The sequence below is a fragment of the Rhinoderma darwinii genome, chromosome 2 (assembly GCF_050947455.1).
Source record: "Rhinoderma darwinii isolate aRhiDar2 chromosome 2, aRhiDar2.hap1, whole genome shotgun sequence".
NCBI classification, from domain to species: Eukaryota; Metazoa; Chordata; class Amphibia; order Anura; family Rhinodermatidae; genus Rhinoderma; species Rhinoderma darwinii.
The window spans coordinates 174,880,267-174,902,198 of NC_134688.1; the positions used below are offsets into that span (position 1 = coordinate 174,880,267).

General features: G+C 40.9%; 1 protein-coding gene across 2 annotated transcripts in view; it reads right to left on the reverse strand.

Annotated features, from left to right (window-relative positions):
• Positions 1–1,676: 1,676 nt before the first annotated feature.
• Positions 1,677–21,932, reverse strand: part of ANKRD10 (ankyrin repeat domain 10) — a 57,068-nt gene continuing 36,812 nt past the window's right edge. For both annotated transcript variants that reach the window (XM_075852513.1, XM_075852514.1), the window contains exons 4-6: positions 20,687–20,925; positions 14,112–14,198; positions 1,677–3,621 (exon numbers count right to left, since the gene is read on the reverse strand). In XM_075852513.1, the coding sequence (XP_075708628.1) occupies positions 3,188–3,621; positions 14,112–14,198; positions 20,687–20,925 (760 nt within the window). In that variant the 3' untranslated portion in view covers positions 1,677–3,187. The remainder of the gene's footprint in view (positions 3,622–14,111; positions 14,199–20,686; positions 20,926–21,932) is intronic.

The window sequence follows — 21,932 nt, forward strand, 5'->3', positions numbered from 1 at the left end:
GGAAGCACTTGGCTCCGGCCACGGAATAGCGGCCGAGCCAAAGCTCTGCTCCTATTCAAGTAAAAAGGAGCGGACCTGCAGCACGGCTGCTTTGCTATGTACGGAGCGAACTGCTTCCGGGCTCCGTACATAGCATTATGTGCCATAACATCCGGTGCCCACAGGCCACCGGAGTGGCTTATCTGTGCAGGGTTCGGGTGTCGGACCCACACCTATGATATACTGATGACCTATCCGGAGAATAGGTCATCAGTTGTCAGAAGGTGGACAATCCCTTTAAATTTATTTTATGCTAGTGGTTACAACTCATGAGCCCTTTCATGACCACGGGTAATGGGTGCCCGTGTCCAGGTCAAGTTTTCCATTTTTGATATGCACTTCTTTAAACGATAAGATCTTTGCAACCGCTTTGAATATCACAACTACTTTTACTTTGTTTTTTTTACAAAACTTATGACGCTTTCATTTTGTAGATTAATTTCATATTATTCATTTTTATTATGAACAAATTACTAAAATGTAAAAAAAAAAAAACTTTTTGGTAATTTATATATGTATCTATATTATATTTATATAGATCTATTTTTGCAGCTCTGTAACAATTAGATCTGTAACAACTCTCAGTCAGCCTGGATCGCTATGAGGGAAGAGGACTAGAAGGCTATATTCACACGACTGACGTCTGATTTTCATGGCTGCTTTGTATCAGTGTGTCACAAAATTTGAATCTATTTCATGTCCGTCTTACCGTTTTTTAACCGCCATTTGCAATCAGTTTTTCATGGCCATAAAAAAAAAAATTATACTGAAATTTTATTCATTAGGATTTTTTGTCCCAACCTCATGAAAACACCACAGTGCCCATATAGATGCAATGCCCCTGTAGAAAGTGCCACATTACCCACTGCAGAAAGTGCTAGTGCCATCATAGATAGTTCCCACTGTAGATAATGATCTAATGGCAGTTCTCATTAGATATTGCCACACAGTACCTATGTAGCTAGCACCAGTGTCCCCTGTAGGTAGTGTCCATATAGCGCCACACCCCTCTGTAGATAGCGCCAACCAATCGCCCTCTAGGAGCAGAATCCCCGGTCAGAGCTATCCTAAAAGGGAGCCCCTGACGTCTCTGTCCATACATGGACAGTGACGTCAGGAGCTCCCTCTAGGAGTGCAATTCCCAGCCAGAGAGTCGGCAACACTATAGGAGAGGAGTTACTGGCCAGAGGGAGCCCCTGACGTCACTGTCCATATATGGGACGTAATCCCCGGCCAGAGCGCTCTGACTGGGGATTCCACTCCTTGAGGAAGTTTAGGTGGCGCTATCTACAGAGGGTGTGTATTCTGGGCACCTCAAAGCCCTGGCAGATATGAAAGTGCAGCGCTACTTACACTGAAGCAGCACTGCACACATTAAACCCTGTTCCAGGCTGCCAATGTTTATATACGTGACAACTGCACGGGGCATCAGCAGTTGGAACGTATATAGCCATATGGCTGTGGTGAAGGGGTTAAACTGCCCGAATGGAGTGGCAATCAACAAGATGGGATAAAGCAGGCAGCAACCTTCAGCTATGGCCCATGTGACCGGAGAATTTTGCAAGTTTATTTCAGAATTTCATAGCTGCTGTAAAAACTAACAAAAAATAAATGAAAAACAAAAAGTTAATGCAGTAGTTAAATTTTTTTTTATTAACAAAAAATCTTAGGGCACATGCTTTCCCTTTGCAAAATTGAACAGTTTATAAACAGAAAAACGAACAAAGAAAATGTCTATGCCACTAACATAGGATGAAAAGTGTTTTTAGAACAACCATTGAAAATTAGGTTAAGTAAATTAAACATCAGTCTTTTTTTTCCCCCCCATAGGGACTGATCAGAACATAAATCATATTTATAAAACAAACAAAAAAAAAAGTTGCAAACATGAATATATATAATTCAGTACACTGTAACAATTCAATCCAGACAATGAGTAAGTGGCAAAATTAGGTGAAACAAAGCATTTGCAGCAATTGTTGATACTCTGAAGGTTAATACAAATACAAAATTAAAACAATTTAAAGCATGTTAAAAAAAAAAAAAAAAAAAAAAATCGGCATAGAAGAAATTACAAAGCAGAACTAGATACAATGCATCTTTCTCCATGCCTTCTTTAATGCCTACATAGTAAAACAATGATCAGGACTCAATGAAACCGTACATAGATTAAAATATATATATATATATATATATATATATATATATATACTCATTACTTCCTTCAGCTCTTCTTTAGTTATATTATTGCAAAGTACAAATCATATTCCCTTGTTAAACCCTTTACAGTACAAAGGTCTCTAGAAAAAAAATCTGATACAAACATAAAAAAACAACTTTATACAATAAAAATCTTTGAAATGAAATGTGTCAATCTAAATATTAAAGAAATGGAAAAGCTTCTTCAAATTTTAGAAGCATTCTTCCTAAAAGATATAATTCTCCAAATTCAACTTGAATTGTTTTTGCCTTTTTCTGCTCTCAGAAAAAAATCAAAAAGATGTCTCATTACCATTAATTCTCTTTTTGGTTAAAACAGGTACTAGTAATAATAAATAAAGAATATGGAATGAGCAAACCAGCAGTATACGCCTAGAATGGGGGCAAATAGGGGATTACGAAAAGGTTTCATATGCAAAAACATTTTCACTAGATTAAAAAAAAAATATATATACAATTTTTTTATATTTGCATAGCAGTCAGAAAATAAAATTAATGCCTACAAACTGGAAACAAGTGTCATATTTCATACAGAGTGGACATAGCCAAATGTATTGTTTTCATAGCATAGGGTGACACAGCCCCTTACCTTATTATGGATGCCTAACCTATGCGTCTCCAAAATTCGTCCCTCACAATATTTAACGCAAACAGTTTTTAATCCACACACATATCCTGTTGTGTGCAGTTGTATTTAACATAAGCACCGACTTCAAAAGGGAATAGCAAGATACCAGCAATTGACTAGATATAGGCAACACAGCCTAAATTTACTTTTCCCTACGGAATTGGCAAAAAAATTATATATTGTATATAATTGGGCGATAAAGAAATTTCCATATAACTGTTTGCATTTTAGATGCTAAGTGTTAGCATTTAAAGTTACCATTTTGTAATAGACAAACTTTCTTGCATACAAATTGAGAAATTAGAATCCCTGATACTGGTGAAGTGTGCTTATAAATGTACTTTTATACCCATGTTCAACATTGACCGACTCAGAATGTTCTAGAAGACTACTGTACTCGGGTAAGCATTCAGCAGAGTCTCCAAATCCATGGTAGTATCCATACTGTAAGACATCAGTAGCCCCATCACCCAAAGAAGGTCTAGGATTTACCCAACTACTAGGGCTCCCATTAACATGCAAAGAGCCACATGCTTGAGAATTTACAGCATCAATGTTATTTTCAGCAAAAGTCCTGTGCTCATCGGGGCTCTCTTTCTTGCCATTTGTGACATTGTTGATGCCGTCGGACAATTGAAGGCACTTTGCAGGACTTGTTTCCATGTCTCCAAGTGGTGCAATGAATCCATTACTTCCTCGTCCGTTTGCGAACGTAGAGAATCTACCATTCCCATCTGCATCAAGAAACAAACCGGTCACAAGCTTTGAAAACTCTTATAGGAAGCCATAGCTGTTAAAGTGTCACTGTGTAAAAAAAGACTCCTTTACATATACATGAAGGCTGGTTATGTTAAACACAAACTCGGAAAACCCCTTTTTTATATGGTCACTGTATCTTAGGTTCTCCTTCATATTAACTCTTTACCTTACGATTTCAAAAGTGCACCGTTCCTCTGCTCTCACCACGCATCACTTGAACTTTGACAAAGTTTCCTTCAGGCTCTAGTGAGGTCCCGTATACCGATCACATGGGCAAGGAGCCGATATTCCTAGCCCAATATACGTCACTAGTGAGGGGGCGTCTATTTTCACAGCAGGGAAACGTGTATGCAGAGTCCCCACTCTCTATGGGGCAGGATGTCACGCAGTAATTGGGAGCATGGACCGTAGAGAGCAAAATGTAGGACACTTCCTATCTTTTGCGGAGGCTTTCTAAGGCCCGGAAACCTTCCCGCAAATATAGTGAATTGGTCCATAATTGCAGACAAATTCTACGGTCGTGCGCATGGGGCCTTAAAAAAACGTGCGACGTAAACCAGAGCCACGGCAAACAATTATAATTTTTCTATTTTATTTTTTTTTAGAAATATCGTTAAGTTGCCTACAGTTGGAGAAATTAAATTTTTTATAATTTCTTTTTTTGGGATGGGGGTGATCTCCGGAAAACTCCTTTAATGAGTAAATATTGCAACGTTACATGTGTTATGTCAGAAATATTCCCACAACGAATACCTCAGACTGAAGGTTTTGATATTTGCCACTGTATATGCATACAATACATCCCCCATTGTAAAAAAAAATAAACTGTATACCACGTAGTATAAGTTTTATTTTTTAACTGCATCCCTGTCCAGGAAAGCACAGCACACGCTATACTTTACTGAAAAAAGGCATGCACATTATACACCAATGAATTTACAAATTGTTTAGGTATATAAATGAATATTATGCTAACCACGTTGCGCTACGGAGATCCTATCGCTGCCCTTTCTTCATTTATGCCTCAATCTATTTTTGTATGTTAATGAATCAATAAAGACGCATTGGATTTTTATAATGCTTTGTGGTGGACATTCTCTGACTCCTTTATATATGTAGGTGGTTTAAAGAGGCTGTGTCACCACATTATTTACCAACTGAGTGTTGTACAGAGGAGTGTATGAGGCTGACCAATCAGTGTCCTACACTTCTCATTGTTCCAGCCCAGCATGATCCACAGCACAGTGTGATTGTGCAGTGAAAGAAGTAAACGCGCCCAGTTGCTAAAAACACAATACACGCCCAGTTGGAAATAAGAGAAAACACGCCCAGTTGTCCATTAGAAAGGCTCATTTGCATAAATATAAAATTGCTCATAACTTGGCCAAAAATGATCGTTTTAAAAAAACAACAAAAAAAACGTTACTTTTATCTACATTGCAGCGCCAATCACATGCAATAGGAGATATGGATTTGATAATCTGGTGACAGAGCCTCTTTAACTGTTCCCCCAGTATGCACACTAATGGGAATGGAGCTATAAGGAGTACCTCCAATTATAAACGGCTCTAACTATAAAATCCTCTTCTGCACGGTCAATTCGTCGTTGTGACATGTACTAATGGCACTGTGCACACTGCAGTTACCAGGCTGCCGAGAGTTTCTTCTCATGGATGCGCTCGGCCGATAGACCAATCAGAGAACAGAAGCACCGGTCACGGTAATTGTAAAACATGCTGCCTTTTCAATACTAGTATATACTGTACTACTTTAAAACATATATTCTGGGGATTGGTTTAGGCGCAATGCGGTTGAACAACGATAGGCTAGGTTCTCATGTCAAAGCAAAAATAACTTTTTTTTTTGCCACGCACCGCGTTAAAGCCGCACACTGGCGCTGGTTTGACGCAAGGTTTGTAAAATAGTTGCAAAATTGCCCGATTTTGCTGCGATTCACGGCACATCTCTACCAGGTCGGTAGAAAAAAGCCATATTCAAATAAAAGACAAAGATAATAAACAAACCGTAGAGCTATGTGGATATAACCAGGAAGTATATGTCGTTTGAAAAAGAAAGAAAAGCAGCGTAGGCAAGTAACAATGAGGCAGCGTTGATGGTGAGGGACGTCTCACCTGCCTTACGACTGTTACTGGACTAGGAGTGAGATCCGGAGCGTGCTTCAGGGATGAAGCTCCTCCCCTATCAGTGGAAAGACCGTAGAATCCGTCTCCAGCATCTCAGTGCACTAAATACGGATTCCACTGCACAACTTGCTCTGAGCGATCCTATGTCTTGTCAGGCTACTGTGTCCGATACAGGACTGCAGCCAACAGAGAATAAAAAGGAAACGTTGCAGGTAATCAACAGAATACCCAAAAGTTTATTAGCTAGCCATACTCTAATTAAGGCAAAGTTGTTTATAACTGGAGGTACTCTGCCTAGTTAACACGGTTCAGATTTAAAAAATAAGCTTTTGCGTAAAATTTTTTAAGCCAAAACCAGAATTGGATCGAGTAGACACTCTAAGTCCTTCCTTTATTTAGGTTCCGTCACTGGTTTTAGCTTAAAAAATACATGCAAAATCTGCATCAAACATGCACTGTGTGAACAAGGTCTAAAGGGCATGTTTTGCCAATATGTAATGGTTTGCATTGTTTCACATCTGCTTCCTAGCATAAACTAGTGATGTTTAGTTTGTGAGGATGTAGGGGGTTCAATTTTAAAAAGCTTAAAAATCATAGTGCAAAGGGTATGTCCCATTTTGATCCTTATTTTAGTTTTCATATAGAAGTTTTAAAACAGTATTAGTGATCTTGTATTGATTCAGTTACAACCTGCATTATAGTCTGGAAATTCAATTACAATTATGCTGGTCGCTACTGGAAACTGTCCGCCAGCTTGTCAACACACTAAGCTAATCTACAATAATGTAGTTGGAGAATAATATATGTATATATAATATATATATATATATATATATATATATATATATATATATATATATATATAGTTTTATTTTAACTATATCAGATTCATGTGTGAACAGAGCTTATGTAGTTTAAAAACGGTAAAATTGTCTAAAAGGTGTATATACACTTTAAAAAGGGACGGTCATCTCTCCTGACATATCTATTTTAGTAAATAACTGTATTCCATGTGAAATAATTCTGAAAAACAGTTTCACTGACAGCACAGATTAGACATGGTCAGTCTGTGTAGGAACGCACACCCAGTTGTCATTGTATTTATAAATGTCTAAGAGGAATAACAGAGGAAGGGCACAATGCAAAGTTCTAAGAAAAGATGCTTCATTATAGTCATTTCATGAGTAATATAATTCTTTACTAAAACAGACATGTCAACAAAGACACCAACAATAACACTAAACAAGCTCCAAAGAGGAGATGGAAGTATCTGTCCATAGGACCACTATAAGTTGTACACTCAGCAGTGGGGCAAGATGGAATAGTGGCCAGAAAAAAAGCCAGCATGTGGCAGATTCCCCAAACACACAGGAGAAAGTTTTTTGGTCAGATGAGACTAAGGGGGGATTCACACGAACGTGTATTGGGTCCGTGCGGGCCGCGTGGTTTTCACGCGCCACGCACAGACCAATACAAGTCTATGGGGCAGTACAGACAGTCCGTGCTTTTTGCGCATTTGTCAGCTGCGCAAAAAGCGCGACATGCTCAATATCTCCGCGTATTTCGCGCATCACGCACCCATTGAAGTCAATGGGTGCGTGAAAACCACGCAGGAAGCACTTCCGTGCGAACCGACTGAAACAGCGCACCAGCTGTCAAAAGGATGAATGTAAACAGAAAAGCACCACGTGCTTTTCGGTTTCGAAACATCCAAACGGAGTGTCTTTGAGATGAGCGAACACGGACAACCGAACCGAACTTCACCGGGTTCGGCCGAACTCGTTTTGGCCGAACCCGGCAAAAAATTTTCCGGTACGCAACGTCAGGAGATAGTCACTGTCCAGGGTGCTGAAAGAGTTAAACTGTTTCAGCACCATGGACAGTGACTTCCGATCCCAATATACATGAACCTGTAAAAAAAAAAAACGAAGTTCTGACTTACCGATAACTCCCGGCTTCTTCCTCCAGTCTGACCTCCCGGGATGACAATTCAGTCCAAGTGACAGCTCCAGCCAATCACAGGCTGCAGCGGTCACATGGACTGCCGCGTCATCCAGGGAGGTGGGGCCCGATGTCAAGAGAGGCGCGTCACCAAGGCAACGGCCGGGAGGGAAGTTCTCGGTAAGTACGAACTTTTTCTTTTAACAGATTTCTCGATATTGTGTTCGGCATTCACTGTCGAGGGTGCTGAAAGAGTTACTGCCGATCAGTTAGCTCTTTCAGCACCTTGGACAGTGACGGGCGTCGACTAGCCTCATCTCTATGATGCCGGCTGCGCGAAAATCACGCAGCCGCGCATCATACACGGATGACACACGCAGCTGTCAAGTGGTTTTTGAGCGCGCAAAACGCCGCGTTGTTTGCGCGCGCAAAAACGCAACGGTCGTCTGAATCTGCCCTAAGGCCCCATGCACACGAACGTATTATTTCCCATCCGTAAATACTGGCGTAAATACGGCTCCTTTGTCACCTGTATTCCACTAGTATTTACGGACCCGTTTTCTCTGCTATATTGCACTGCACTAAGCGGCAGCCCCTTCTCTCTATCAGTGCTGGATAGAGAGAAAGGGCAGCCCTTTCAGGCAGAGTTTCCGCAGCGGAACGCCACAATTTAAAGTAAAAGAAGTTCATACGTACCCCGGCCGTTGTCTTGGTGACGCGTCCCTCTTTTGACATCCAGTCCGACCTCCCTGGATGACGCGGCAGTCCATATGACCGCTGCAGCCTGTGATTGGCTGCAGTGGTCACATGGGCTGAAACGTTATCCCAGGAGGCCGGACTGGAGGAAGTAGAAGGGAGTTCTGGGTAAGTATTAACTTTTTTTGTTACGGGTTTTTGAAGTTAACATTAGACATCTATATTGTGAGCGCTGCGGATGGTACCCACTGTCCAGCGGTAGTCACTGCCCAGGGTGCTGAAAGAGTTACTGCCTATCAGTGCAGCCCCTTCTCTCTATCCAGCACTGATCGTTTAACTCTTTTAGCACCCTGGACAGTGACTATCCCCTGACGTCGCCTAGCAATGCTCCCGTAATTACGGGTGCACACACGTAGCCACCCGTAATTACGGGAGCTCCATAGATTTCTATGGGCCTGCCCGTGTCAAAATTACGGCCTGAAATAGGACATGTTCTATATTTTTCAACGGCTCGGGCACATTCCCTTAAGCAAACGTGAAGGTACCCGTGGCCAATAGAAGTCTATGGGCCCGTAATTACGTCCATGTGCATGGGGCCTAAAATTTTATTTTCTGGTCATCATGGGAAAATAAATGTGTGGTGCAAACCCAAACCCTTTCTATCACCCCCCCCAAGGACACCATTCCAACAGTGAGGCATGGTGGTGGTGGTGGCATCATCATGCTGCTGTGGGGATATTTTCATCAACTGTGACTGGAAAACTAGTCCGGATTGAAGGAAACATGGATGACAGTAAATACAGGGCAATTCTTGAGGAACACCTGTTTAAGGCTTGGTTCCCACAGTGCAGATTTTGCATGCGTTTAAGCCAAAACCAGGAACGAACCTAAACCGAAGAAATATATAAAAGGAAGGCATTATAGGTCTGTTCTCCTGGATCCAATTCTGGTTTTGGCTTACAAAATGCATGCAAAATCTGCAGAATGTCTGCCAGAGATTTGAGACTGGGACGGAGGTTCACCTTCGAGCAGGACAATGACCTTATACATACTGTTAATCCACTCTAGTGTATCTTTAAGGGGGAAACATTTTAATGTCTTGGAATGGCCTAGTCAAATCCCAGACCTCAATCCAACTGAGAGTCTTTGGAATGACTTGAAGACTGCTGTACACCAATGCAACCAATCTAGAGATGAAGCAGTTTTGCCTTGAACGACGGGCAAAAATCTGTGTCCAGATGTGCAAAGCTAATAGAGACATATACCCAGAGACTTACATCTGTAATTGCAGCAATAGGTGTCGCCACAAAGTATTGACTTTCAGAGGGTAAATACTTATGTATATTAATGTTTCCTGTTTTAATTGTTTATGTCACAGTAAGGCCTTATTCACACGAACGTGTCCGTTTTGCGCGCGCAACAAACGCCTTGCGTGCACAAAAGTTCAGTGTGGCATCTGTATATGGTGCGTGGCTACGTGATTTTCGCGCAGCCGGCATCATTATGACACTCTGTTTTTAGGTTTACAAACATAAAAGCACGAATCACGCGCGGCACCTGGAAGTGCTTCGGTGTGCTGAGCGCGATTTGCACGCACCCATTGACTTCAATGGGTGCGTTCTGCGCCAAACACGAACAAGTATAGGACATGTCGTGAGTTTTACGCAGCGGACATACGCTGCGTGGAAATCACGACCTGTCAGAACGGCCCCATTGACTTACATAAGTCTGTGCGACGCGCGTGATTTCCACGCGCGTAGCACGGACGTAATACACGTTTGTGTGAATAAGGCCAGAAAAATATTTTGCACCTTCAAAGCGATTGCACAAACCCCCAAAAATCTATTTAAGGTTGCAATGCGACAAAAAAGGAAAAACATAGCGAATCATTAATACTTTCGCAAGGCACTGTAGGTACTAAATAAATCACTTGCAGCCCTCTGTACATTATCCTTGAACTGTAGCGCACACACAGTTTGGGTACAAGAAATATACAGATGTGCCCACCCATACTTTTTCTTAATTTGCGTTAAATTATACAATGTCATGATACCAATTCAATATTGCGATATCCAGTAAGAAAGTATATGTTAAACGTATGCGTTTTTTCAGCATGTGAGTCTAAGGGGGGGGGTGACACATAATATCCCCCCCGTCGTCCATAGACTCCCATGTTAAAACAAACAAACATGTTCTTTTTTTTTTACTGGATGGCTGTGACATATACTTTTTTTTTTTTTAACATGGGAGCCTATTGGCTACGGATGGCATCCGTCCGAGGTTGGTTTCATATCTCGTCATACATCTCCAGATATGTTAGATTTAGAGAGAAAGTAAGGGTAGGACACATCTGTAGTATAGTGTGTACATTTCAGATAAATCTTACAAACTTGATCCTGCTATACATTATCAAAATTGTTGCAAAGGAAAAGTGTAGTAGTTGCTCATGGCAAAAATTTGGTTGCTGCTTTAATTTTTCAAAGGGCCTCTAAAAAATAAAAGGTGTAATCTGATTGGTTGCTATTGGCAACTCCACTTTTCCTTTGCACAAATTTTGATAAATCTCCCCCACTGTATGGTAAAGCATGGGACTGCAGGTAAAGCGAACATAGCACACACACAAAAAAAAAAAGTTCAAAAAGGTAAAACTGAGCTCTGATACAACATAAATTACAGTAATCAAATATATTACACATGCACACATCTCTACACTGCATTACAATATTACGGTGACCGCATAAAAAAAAAAAAAACATCTAAAACAAAAAAAAGGCATTTTAAAATCTGAATAGTGAAGCCAACATAATGATAAATAAATTAAATTATATTTTTGAATTTGTCCTTGGATCCATATTAAAAGTCCAATTTGGATAAACACTTTCTAGGTCAGAGCTTCTCAAAGTGCAATGAGGGACTGGGGCAGTTTTGACATGAGTGATTATATGTATAGTAATCTCTGATTTAGCAACAGAAATGTACTCCTTTTTGTGCTTATTTTAACGTGATACAGAGTTCCAGAGACAAATACAAAATTAGAGACAATTCAAAATTTGCCATGGACTTTGAGCACTGATGAGACCGAGACATCATGTTCCGTCTGGTGAGGTCCTAGTAGAAATCGAGAAGCACTGATCTAAGGGGATAGTTCCAACAACCATATGCTGATCTTGGAGGTGGGGGTGCGTGGTATCAGCTATTGATGCCAGTGAAAATTACCTGCCTGAGAATGGAGAAATGAGCAATCCACATATTTCACTACAAAAGTACAGTATAAAATAAGTGAATGAGTTAAACCCCATTCACTTACACTGTAAAAAATAACTACAGCGGACTCTAGACCTCCTGCAGATTTTAAAATCTGCAGTAAACCCTATCTGTTAAAGGGGCTCGGTCACCAGATTCTCAAATCCCTATCTCCTATTGCATGTGATCGGCGCTGCAATGTAGAGAACAGTAACGTTTTTTTTTTTTAAATGTTCATTTTTGGCCAAGTTATCAGCTATTTTATATATATATATATATATATATATATATATATATATATATATATATATATATACAAATGAGGTTTGAAATGGACAACTGGGCGTTTTTTTTTCGTTATGTCCAACTGGGCGTGTAGTGTGTTTTTAACTGGGCGTGTTTACGTGTATGATGCTGACCAATCAGTGACCTGTCAGCATCATACACTCATCATAACGTTAATCAAGTGTCCCGATAATGAATACACATGAAATCCAGCCTGGACGTCATGTGTATTCAGAATCCTGACACTTCTGAATCTTTTCTGTGAGATTGCAGCAAGCCACTCGTAATCTCGCGAGATTTCGTTTCCCTTGCTAGAAATCTCAAAGAAAAGATTCAGAAGTGTCAGGATTCTGAGTACACATGACGTCCAGGCTGGATTTCATGTGTATTCATTATCAGGACACTTGATTAACGTTAATCTCTGTTTATGTGGCTGCACATCGCTGCTGTGTAAATGAATGGAGAGGAGTGTGTGACCCTGATTGGTCACTGACTGGTCAGCGTCATACACGTAAACACGCCCAGTTAAAAACACAATACACTCCCAGTTGGACATAACGAAAAAAAAACGCCCAGTTGTCCATTTCAAACCTCATTTGTATATATATATATATATATATATATATATATATATATATATATATATATATATATATAAAAAAAAAAAACACAACACGTTACTGTTATCTACATTGCAGCGCCGATCACATGCAATAGGAGATAGGGATTTGAGAATCTGGTGACAGAGCCTCTAAGGTAATGACACTGATTTTCATAGCCCATTTCATTTATTGCAATGTGAGGTGCAATGCCCCATTTATCTGGAGCATAAACCGGTGAAATCTGCAGCTGTAACACGCGGTGTAATATTTACATGTGTATACCAAACCACCAGGTCTGTTTCTGCTGGTAAACTCATATAGAAGCCACAGGAATACTTTATATATGAGGAAATTGAGGTGTTCAAAGTTTTCCAATAAAATAATTTGACTGGTAAATCATTTATTTTATGCCCTATACCCAACAGTGTTCAGTATTTCAATCTGGCTTCTATTTAATTTTACCTCAATAGTCAAATTGATTAACGATATCAGGAGCGGTTAACAGTTTACACAATCTCAGACTGCCTGCCACGGTCAAATCGCTCCCATAGAAATGCACTGGCTGAACATTAAAGTGAAACTTTAGACAAAAACTGTTAAAGTGTCGCTAAACGTTTGGACAAACTTCTGACATGCATAGTGACATGTCAGAAGTTTGGATTGGTGGGGGTCCGAGCACTGAGACCCCCACCAATCTCTACAACGAAGCAGCTGAAGCCCTTGTGTGGGCGTTCAGCTGCTTCATGTCTGTTTGGCTTTTTCCGGAAAGCCGATGTATCGGAGTACGGGCTCATAGACTTTCTATTGAGTCCGTACACAGATACATATATTTCCGGAAAAAGCCGAACAGACACGAAGTGGCTAAGCGCTCACACGAGCACTTCAGCTGCTCCGTTCTAGCGATTGGTGGGGGTTTCTGTGCTCGGACCCCCACCAATACAAACTTCTGACACGTCACTATGACATGTCAGAAGTTTGTCACACGTTTAGCGACACTTTAACTGTTCATTTTATCCATATTCTTTGACAGTATAAACAATAGACCACAACATAAGAGTTTTCAGACGAAAAGCACACTCCAATTTTGTACAGATTTTAATAACACATGCCATTAAAAGCAAATGCCCAATGTATCTCAAATATATAGACTAAAAATCCACTTGCTCAGGAGAAAAAAAATAAAAAATAAAATGGAAAATTCGATCAAGTAGTAGTCAAAGCCCATCAAGCAAACTGATAATTGTAGAACAGATCTATATAATAATACTTTACACAAGTACTATAGAGTAGGTTATATAGATATCTCCCAAAGTCTTTATTATGTTTTAACATATGGAGTTATGATACAAATCCTGGAAGAATGACAGAGATACCATTACTTCATACTGGAAAGTATTTAAAAATAAGCATATTGACTGATGCAACGAAAAGGTGTCTGCATTGGAGACACTGTGCAATTATTATTTGCTGGTCTAACAGATGTGCTCACTCGAGGTTTCAGATCTTCAACCTGATGTGTGTTGCAGCATCTGTCAGAAAATTGCCCAATCCCACCTGTTATCTCGGAGTGATTTTCTACATGCATGCTCTCGTCTTCTACCCCTCCAGCCAAATAATCAGCCTGTAGATGAATGCTGCCTCCTGAAAGACAAACATTAAATGCAAATATACTGATTGCAAGGAAGAATACAGCAAACATGAAAGGGTAAGAAACTATCACAAGTAAAACCAGATAATCTTCTGGTTTTACTACAACATTGCTAACAGGGAACATCAAGGATTGCAGACAAAACTACATCAATTATAAAAAGTTGTGCAGAGTTTTATATTTTGACAGAACCCAGTCAAGTATTTATTTTACATAGTGCAGTTCCAACATTTAAAGAGACTCTGTCACCACATTAGAAGTGCCCTGTCTCCTATATAAGGAGATCGGCGCTGTAATGTAGGTGACAGTAATGCTTTTTATTTAAAAAAACGATCTTTTTTCACAATGTTAGGAGCGATTTTGGTTTATGCTAATGAGCTTTCTTAATGCCCAAGTGGGCATACTTTTACTTTCGACCAAGTGGGCGTTGTACAGAGGAGTGCATGACGCTGACCAATCGGCATCATGCACTCCTCTGTACAACGCCCACTTGGTCGAAAGTAAAAGTACGCCCACTTGGGCATTAAGAAAGCTCATTAGCATAAACCAAAATCGCTCCTAACATTGTGAAAAAAGATCATTTTTTTAAATAAAAAGCACTACTGTCACCTACATTATAGCGCCGATCTCCTTATATAGGAGACAGGGCACTTCTAATGTGGTGACAGAGTCTCTTTAAAGGAAACCTGTTAGGCTGGGTTAAAATATCAGTTGCGTCCAGCCAGTTTTTTGCCTGAGCCGGACGCCACTTATAACAAATTTGTGCACCAGAAACATTGCATTTTTCCCAAGAAAGTTTACTGCAGGAAAAAGGATGCTCAGGATGCCTATCCAGTTGTATCCTGTTGCCATTGCCTATTTTAGGCCCTAATGACCAAAGCTATTTTTTACGTTTTTTCCATCATCGCATTCAAAGAGCTATAACTTTTTTATTTTTGCGTCGACATAGCTGTATAAGGACTTGTTTTTTGTGGGACAAGTATTTTTTATAGCACCATGTTGGTGCACATATATATACAGAACCGCAATTTCGCCATTATTTTTGTGTCTTTAATGTACGCCGTATGAGGGCTTTTTTTGGTGGGGCGACTTCTAGTTTTTATTGGAATACATACGACTTTTTGAGCACTTTATCAAATTTTTTTGGAAGGCAGGATGAACAGGAAACAGCAAATCTGACATGGTTTTTAATTTTATTTTTTAATGGCGTTCACCGTACAGGTTAAATAAATAATGTAATAGTTTTACAGTTGGGGTTGTTATGGATGCGGTGATACCAAACATGTAACTTTTTTTTTCATAAGGCCTTGTTCACACGGCGTGTATTTGACTAATTTTTCATGCCAAATAACTCATAATTTAAGCTACCCATTGATATCAATGGCAAAGCGCATTGTTAGTGCATATGATGCGTTTTTTTGCGCAAGCGTATTTAAAAAATGTGTCATGTAAAAAAAAAAAAAAAAAAAGAGGTCATGGCAACACTTTGGCGCGTGAAACGAGCCTAAGTACCATAGTCAATGGGAGTCCTAATCAAAACGCCTATTTTTTTTAATCGCTTTACAAGAACGCTAGTGTTTTTGACACGTTTACACATAGGGGTTTTTTTTAGCGCCATTTGAACAAGGCCTAAAGATTTGTGTAAGGGGAAATAGTGGGTTCTATTATTTTTTTAACATTTATTATAAAATGTTAAAACGGACAAGCATGTTAGACGTTCACTAAAGGCAGACCTGGAGACATTTGTTCTGCCCCCAGCTGCCATAAAAACCATTGCCACTCTGGAATCGCATCGCAGGTGTGCCGATGGGGTGAGAGAGAGCCCCCTCTAAAACCACTGAGCATCTCAGGGGGTTAAACATGCGGGATCGATGCAGATTTCGATCCTGTTCGCTCTAGTGGGCGCTTTTACTGCTCCTGGTGGCGCAGCTTTATCCTGATGCAGTTCCGTAAAAAGGCTACTGCATCAGAAAAAAAACAACATAGTGACCAACTTAAAAACACCTATGGGCGGTCACTAATGGGTTAAACAAACAATACAGGCTAGGTTTATACCACGTTTCTGCTATATGTTGTGTTTTTAATGTAGACTGCAAAAAAACACGCACTGTGAGTATCTTTGCATAATAAAATGTAAATTATGTGGCGCTCACGTAATTTAGGGCAGCATAAACTTGATAACAGAGACCCGGATTCCAGTGCTGGGTCAGTTACTTGTCAATATTCTGTAGTTAAAGGGGTTTTCCACGTTCTGACAACTGCCCCCGGACAATATTGTCGGAAGCAGATGGCTCCTGTCAAAGAATAGTGGCCGAGCTGCAGTTCTGTCGAATGGCCGCTATGCAGTGTTCGGAGCCATCTGCTTCCGGCTCCAACTACCGCATACCATTCCAAACATCCGATGCACGGAGGCAACGGAGTGGCAGATCGGTGCAGGGTCCGGGTATCGGATCTGCACCGATCATATACGGATGACATATCTGGTGGCTCAGTCATCGGTTTTCAGAAAGTGGAAAACCCCTATAAAAATCATGCTTTTTCTCCTGCAGCCCATGACCACTTTCTTTCCACACTGTGAATAGGGAGAAAGCGGGCAAACACTAGCGGGTTATAGCACTCTCAGTAGTCTAGGATATTCATGAGCTGCGTCTAGCCCAACATGCAGATTCATTATGTGATTCACAGGTCAACAGTGTTTTAATTAGATTTTTAGGACGTTCATATAGGTAAACTGTCAAATTGTCTAAGGGTGGACATAAACTTTAAATATGGTTACTTCTGTACATAATACAGCCTTCTGTACATTATCCTGAATGGCAGCTTTCTTCCTATACACAGTATGGTGAGGAAGCATTCAGGCCCCATGCACATGCCCGTAATCACGGCCTGGGATTGTGGGCAGGGCCAGCCGCAGCCCGCATTTTCGGCCCGTTCTACCATACAAAAGTATAGGAGCACGGCCCGTAAAAAACACAAAAGATAGAACATGTTCTATCTTTTGCGGTACATTTGTACGGCACGGACACCTATCCGTAGCGATACATAAAGATGTCCGCGGCCAATAGAACGGAATGTATTACGGTCCGCAATTATGGAGATTTTTTACAGTCGTGTGCACGGGGCCTCAATCAGCGTCAAGAGGCCATGGTAGTCGCAGCTCATGAATAGGAGAAACCGTGATTTTACACCACTGGAATCAGGATTTCTGTCACTACTTTATGCTGCCCTCAGACAGGGCAGCATAAACCAGGTGACAGCTCCCTTTAAAATGTATGGATTTAAAATACTGATTTGTAAGCCAAAATGAGGAGCAGAACCTACACAGATAAGGGAGAGATTGACACCTCTTCTATGTTTTGGACCCACGCCTGATTTTGGCTTCTAAATACCAATGCAAAACACGGTCTTGTGAAAGTAGTCTTGAGCCATGTTCACATCTATGTTGGAGGCTCCCATCAGACCCAATTATAAGTCAATGGGATCTGTCAAGCACAAGGTGCATCGGTCATAAGACCAAAACCAGGAAGCAGATTCGAGCAGAGCTTAAAAGTTACATTAATAATGGGGTCCATCAGGGTTCTACTTAGGTGTCCGTTGTTTTTTACTTTTCAGAACAAGCTGTCATACGTGTGTGTGTGTGTGTGTGTGTGTATGTACATGAGGAATAACAATTTCTGGCCACTATCTGATTTGTCCTACATTTTTTTTGTGGTTATCCCCTCTGCAGGCTCTTTAATTTACAGATTTCTGAGCTAGTGGGTGGACCCTAACTGCTATCATGTCTTCTATACACCTAGAAGAGGAGAATCCTGCTCACCCATCAAATATATAGAAGCTGAAGCAACATAAAGAACATCATACAGCAGTAATGAGCAGTGTAGCTGTGAAACCAGCACTGGGGTGAAATAACACTTACAAGAAAGCTGCAACAGCGTCTGTCTCTCTCAGGATGTATTCAGATGAGCTTTGTACATCATGTTAGCCTTCCCTGTGTCAGTTTTTAACGTCCTTGTAGAATTTGTGATCAACAGTTTTTCATGTCCTTTAAAAAAACATCCAGCTTTCTTTTCAGAGTTTCCATTATATGGTCCAATTTTTTCAGACCAATAACTGGAATGGGCAAGTCTAGTGCGATAATCGGGCCAGGAGTAGTGCATGCTACAATTTTCTCTACACGGACCAATGGGACATGTGAATTCGCCCATTAACTTTAATTTGTCAGTGTTCAGACCATGTGTTATCCATTTTACTCGGAAAGCACTGACATGAACAGCGCTTGTATGAATAGGCCCTTACTCTGCATCCTCCTTCCCCTCTCCATGAATTTCTATTGCCACCTGATCTCTGTGAGCGTGTCTTGTGGAGATGGAAACAGCAGTAAATTCAGCATGAGTGAATAGTTAGGAGGACGGGGGGGGGGGGGGGAGAGGGGTGATGCCTTATATGTGAAGAGGTATTTTTCTCTAAGATATATTACAAAGTTTCTTATATTAGATTGCACTATAGATTTATGCAGTTTGTTTAAAAGTTAGTGACCATATAAGAGAAATCATCCCTTACAGTGGATTGTGGCAAGTGTATTTGAGGTGATGTGAATTCCTCCGTTCTTCGCTTGCTTCTTGTGAATGGCATCTCTCTCCCTATTCATTGATAGGGGAGAACATATAAATCAAATGGAGACAGGCAGGGGCGGCAGTTTTTTTTTTTTTAGGCAATGTTCACACTGGCTTCGGTCTCAACATTATTGTTGGCTTCAGTCAGGTTTCATTGGTTTTTGGCAGGGAAACACAGCATGGCCTGCTACGCTATTCTACGGGCTGGGAGTGGCTCAAAGGTACTGGTAGGTTGTCTCAGGTAGCTGGAGCCATGCGGACTGCAGTGCATCCCACATTTGCTGGAGGGGGGAGTATCCATAGACCGAACAAGATGATCGAGGTGGTCCCATAGATGATCAATTGGGTTCAAGTCTGGCAAATTAAGGGGCCAGGGAAGTACTTGGTAGTGCTCTTCCAACCACTGTCAGACATTTCTAGCTGTGTGACATGTCACATTCTTACTGGAGGTGATCTGCAATGATAGATTCATACCCAAATTGGTTCAGAGTGCCTTCCACGTGAATGAGTGGGCCCAGAGTGTGCCATGAAAAAACTCCCCAGACCATAACGCTGCCGCCACCAGTTTGTGTTATTCCAGCAATGGTTGCAGGGTGTTTGTTCTCGGCTGTTTCTCGCCTGACACGCCAATGTCCCATCTGTTCGATGAAGCAGAAAACGTGACTCATCGGAGAACCCTTTGCTAATCATCGGTGGTCCAAATCCAATACTGCCGTGCAAATTGAAGCCTTTTTTCCCCCCAATGCACATGTTAGCATAGGAGCAGTGACCATCAGTCTGCTTCAGAGCCGCATACGCAGTAGGGTTTGTTGAACTGTTTTAGACGCACGTCTGGTAGTCCCCTGGTTGATTTTCACAGAGCTGCTCCACTGTAGCAAGTCGTTCAACCGTCGCGCACCTTCGTAGAAGACGTTCACCTCTCACATCAACGGCACGTGGTGCACCGCAGTTTTCACATCGGTTATTCCCAATGGTGCCATATGTCCACTCACGATACACTTTCACCAAAGCAGCAAGCGAACGGTTCACGAACTGCGCTGTTTGAGAAATACTGCCATCCTTGACCCGGAAGCCAATAATCATCCCTTTTGCAACTCTGATAAAGCTACATGCTGCCGACATAGAAAGTAGTCATAATATTGTGACTCGTGTGTAATATTATATATATATATATTGTCGTCACCAGCATTTCACCTATTGAACTCTACTCAACCCTCGCTGGCCGCTGCGGTCAAAAGTCAATTGCCATTATCCACTCTCCTAAACTCCTCCCCCGACCGTAAATAACAGTCTGCAAACATTTTGCGCCTTTAAGGTAATTATCAGTCAGTCTCGTTCGTTCCTCTTATGCCTGCCCACCGCCAAAAACTGGCCCGCCACCCTTCCCTGCTTCGTTCGGGCCTCAAATTCAGTTACTGCGCATGGACCGCTATGGTGTCCCGTTGTCCGCACGCATGCACCAGGACATTGATGCACAAGCGCAGGATTTCCTGTGTGCTGGGGGAGGAGAGGAGCCGACACTCAAAAGTAAAGAGATGGGGTTAACTTGGAAAGGCTTGAAGAATATAATCTTTTCAAAGGAAGATATGACTTATGCTCATTAGCATATGGCACACAAAAAATGGAATACTAAAAGGTACAGAGCCTACTTAGAAGCTAATTATAGGTTACAAACATGATATTTCACCCACTTCCACAAGGTATTGCTGGTTTAATAGGTGATATGCTGGTGACCGGTTCCCTTGAAGTTCTCATTTTAGTCACGATCTTCCGGGTTTCGGCTTAATTTAATTGGAAAGTGTTTACATCAAATGCTGGGGTATTAGACAAAATTTGTCAAACAAAGCAGTGGACAAGTAATTTCTCACCTTCAGTTCTAAGCTTCTTGATGGCATGAGCCTCTAAATCATTGAAAGATCGCTTGCGATTTATTGTGCCTCCATTAAGATGATTAGAGGAGTTGCCTTGGTGGACTCCGTTTAAGGAGCTGCTGTAATAAAAACCGTTCAGCTGGCTGTTCTGGAGGTTAAGGAGAAACTGAGCACACTCTTGAAAGCCCTGGGAGTGTGCAAGGTCAGCCGCTGTCAAGCCATTGGCATTCCTAAAGCTGCATAACAAAGAACTGAATTAGATACTTAATTTTGCATAAGATGAGCCCTCAGTTTCTAACTATCCGAAGGCTAAACAATCAAACCATACTGTAAAACTCTAATTTTATCTAGTCAGGCCTTTCCTTTCCAGGAGGAAAGTATAAATCACCTTTAATTATAAACATTTCTAAATCTAAAGAAAATATGTTAAACTAAAACTTACAATTACCTAAACTCCTTTTAATATAACAAAAAAAAATCTTAGAATCTTAAAGAGCCTAGCATTACAACTAACTAAAGCACAAAAGCAAATTTTGCTGTACCTATGCTGGCAGGAAAAAAAAACTACTCATATTGAACGCTAACAAAGATTGTCTGTGGCATTTCCCATGTCTCAGCTGAGTTTATTTGAAAATGTGTTTATATCAAATGCTGGGTTATTAGTCACAAATGTTACACAAAACCTGTAACTCCTACTGGTTGAAAGCTAGGCAACAGAGACAGAACATCAAGCCTTTGATGCTAAACATTTTTAAGATCATGCACTGCTTGAAGCACGTGTGAAATCACTAGACTTTGTGGTTTGCAATACAAATTTTTACAACAATGCAATACCAGTATAAATATGGCAGATTTAGAGGCCTCCTCAATGAGGTGATTTCTGGCTCATCAAGATACAAAAAAGGGTTTACTTCAGTACCATAGTACGTAAATACCCCATATGTTGGTCATAAACAGATGTTTGGACACACGGCAGAGCTCAGAAAGGCAGAACTATTTGGCATGCAGATTTTGCTAGATTGGTTTTTGGGCACCATGTCGCATTTGCAGAGTCCCTGAGGTATCAGTACAGTGGAAACGCATGCGAAGCGACTCCATTCGGGAAACTACACCCCTTGGGACATTTATTTAGTTGTGTAGTCAGCATTTTAAACCCACAGGCGTTTAATAGATGTTATCAGAATTAGGCAGTGAAAATATTTTTTTTCCCCAATATGTAGTTTTTTGCTCACAAATTTTCATT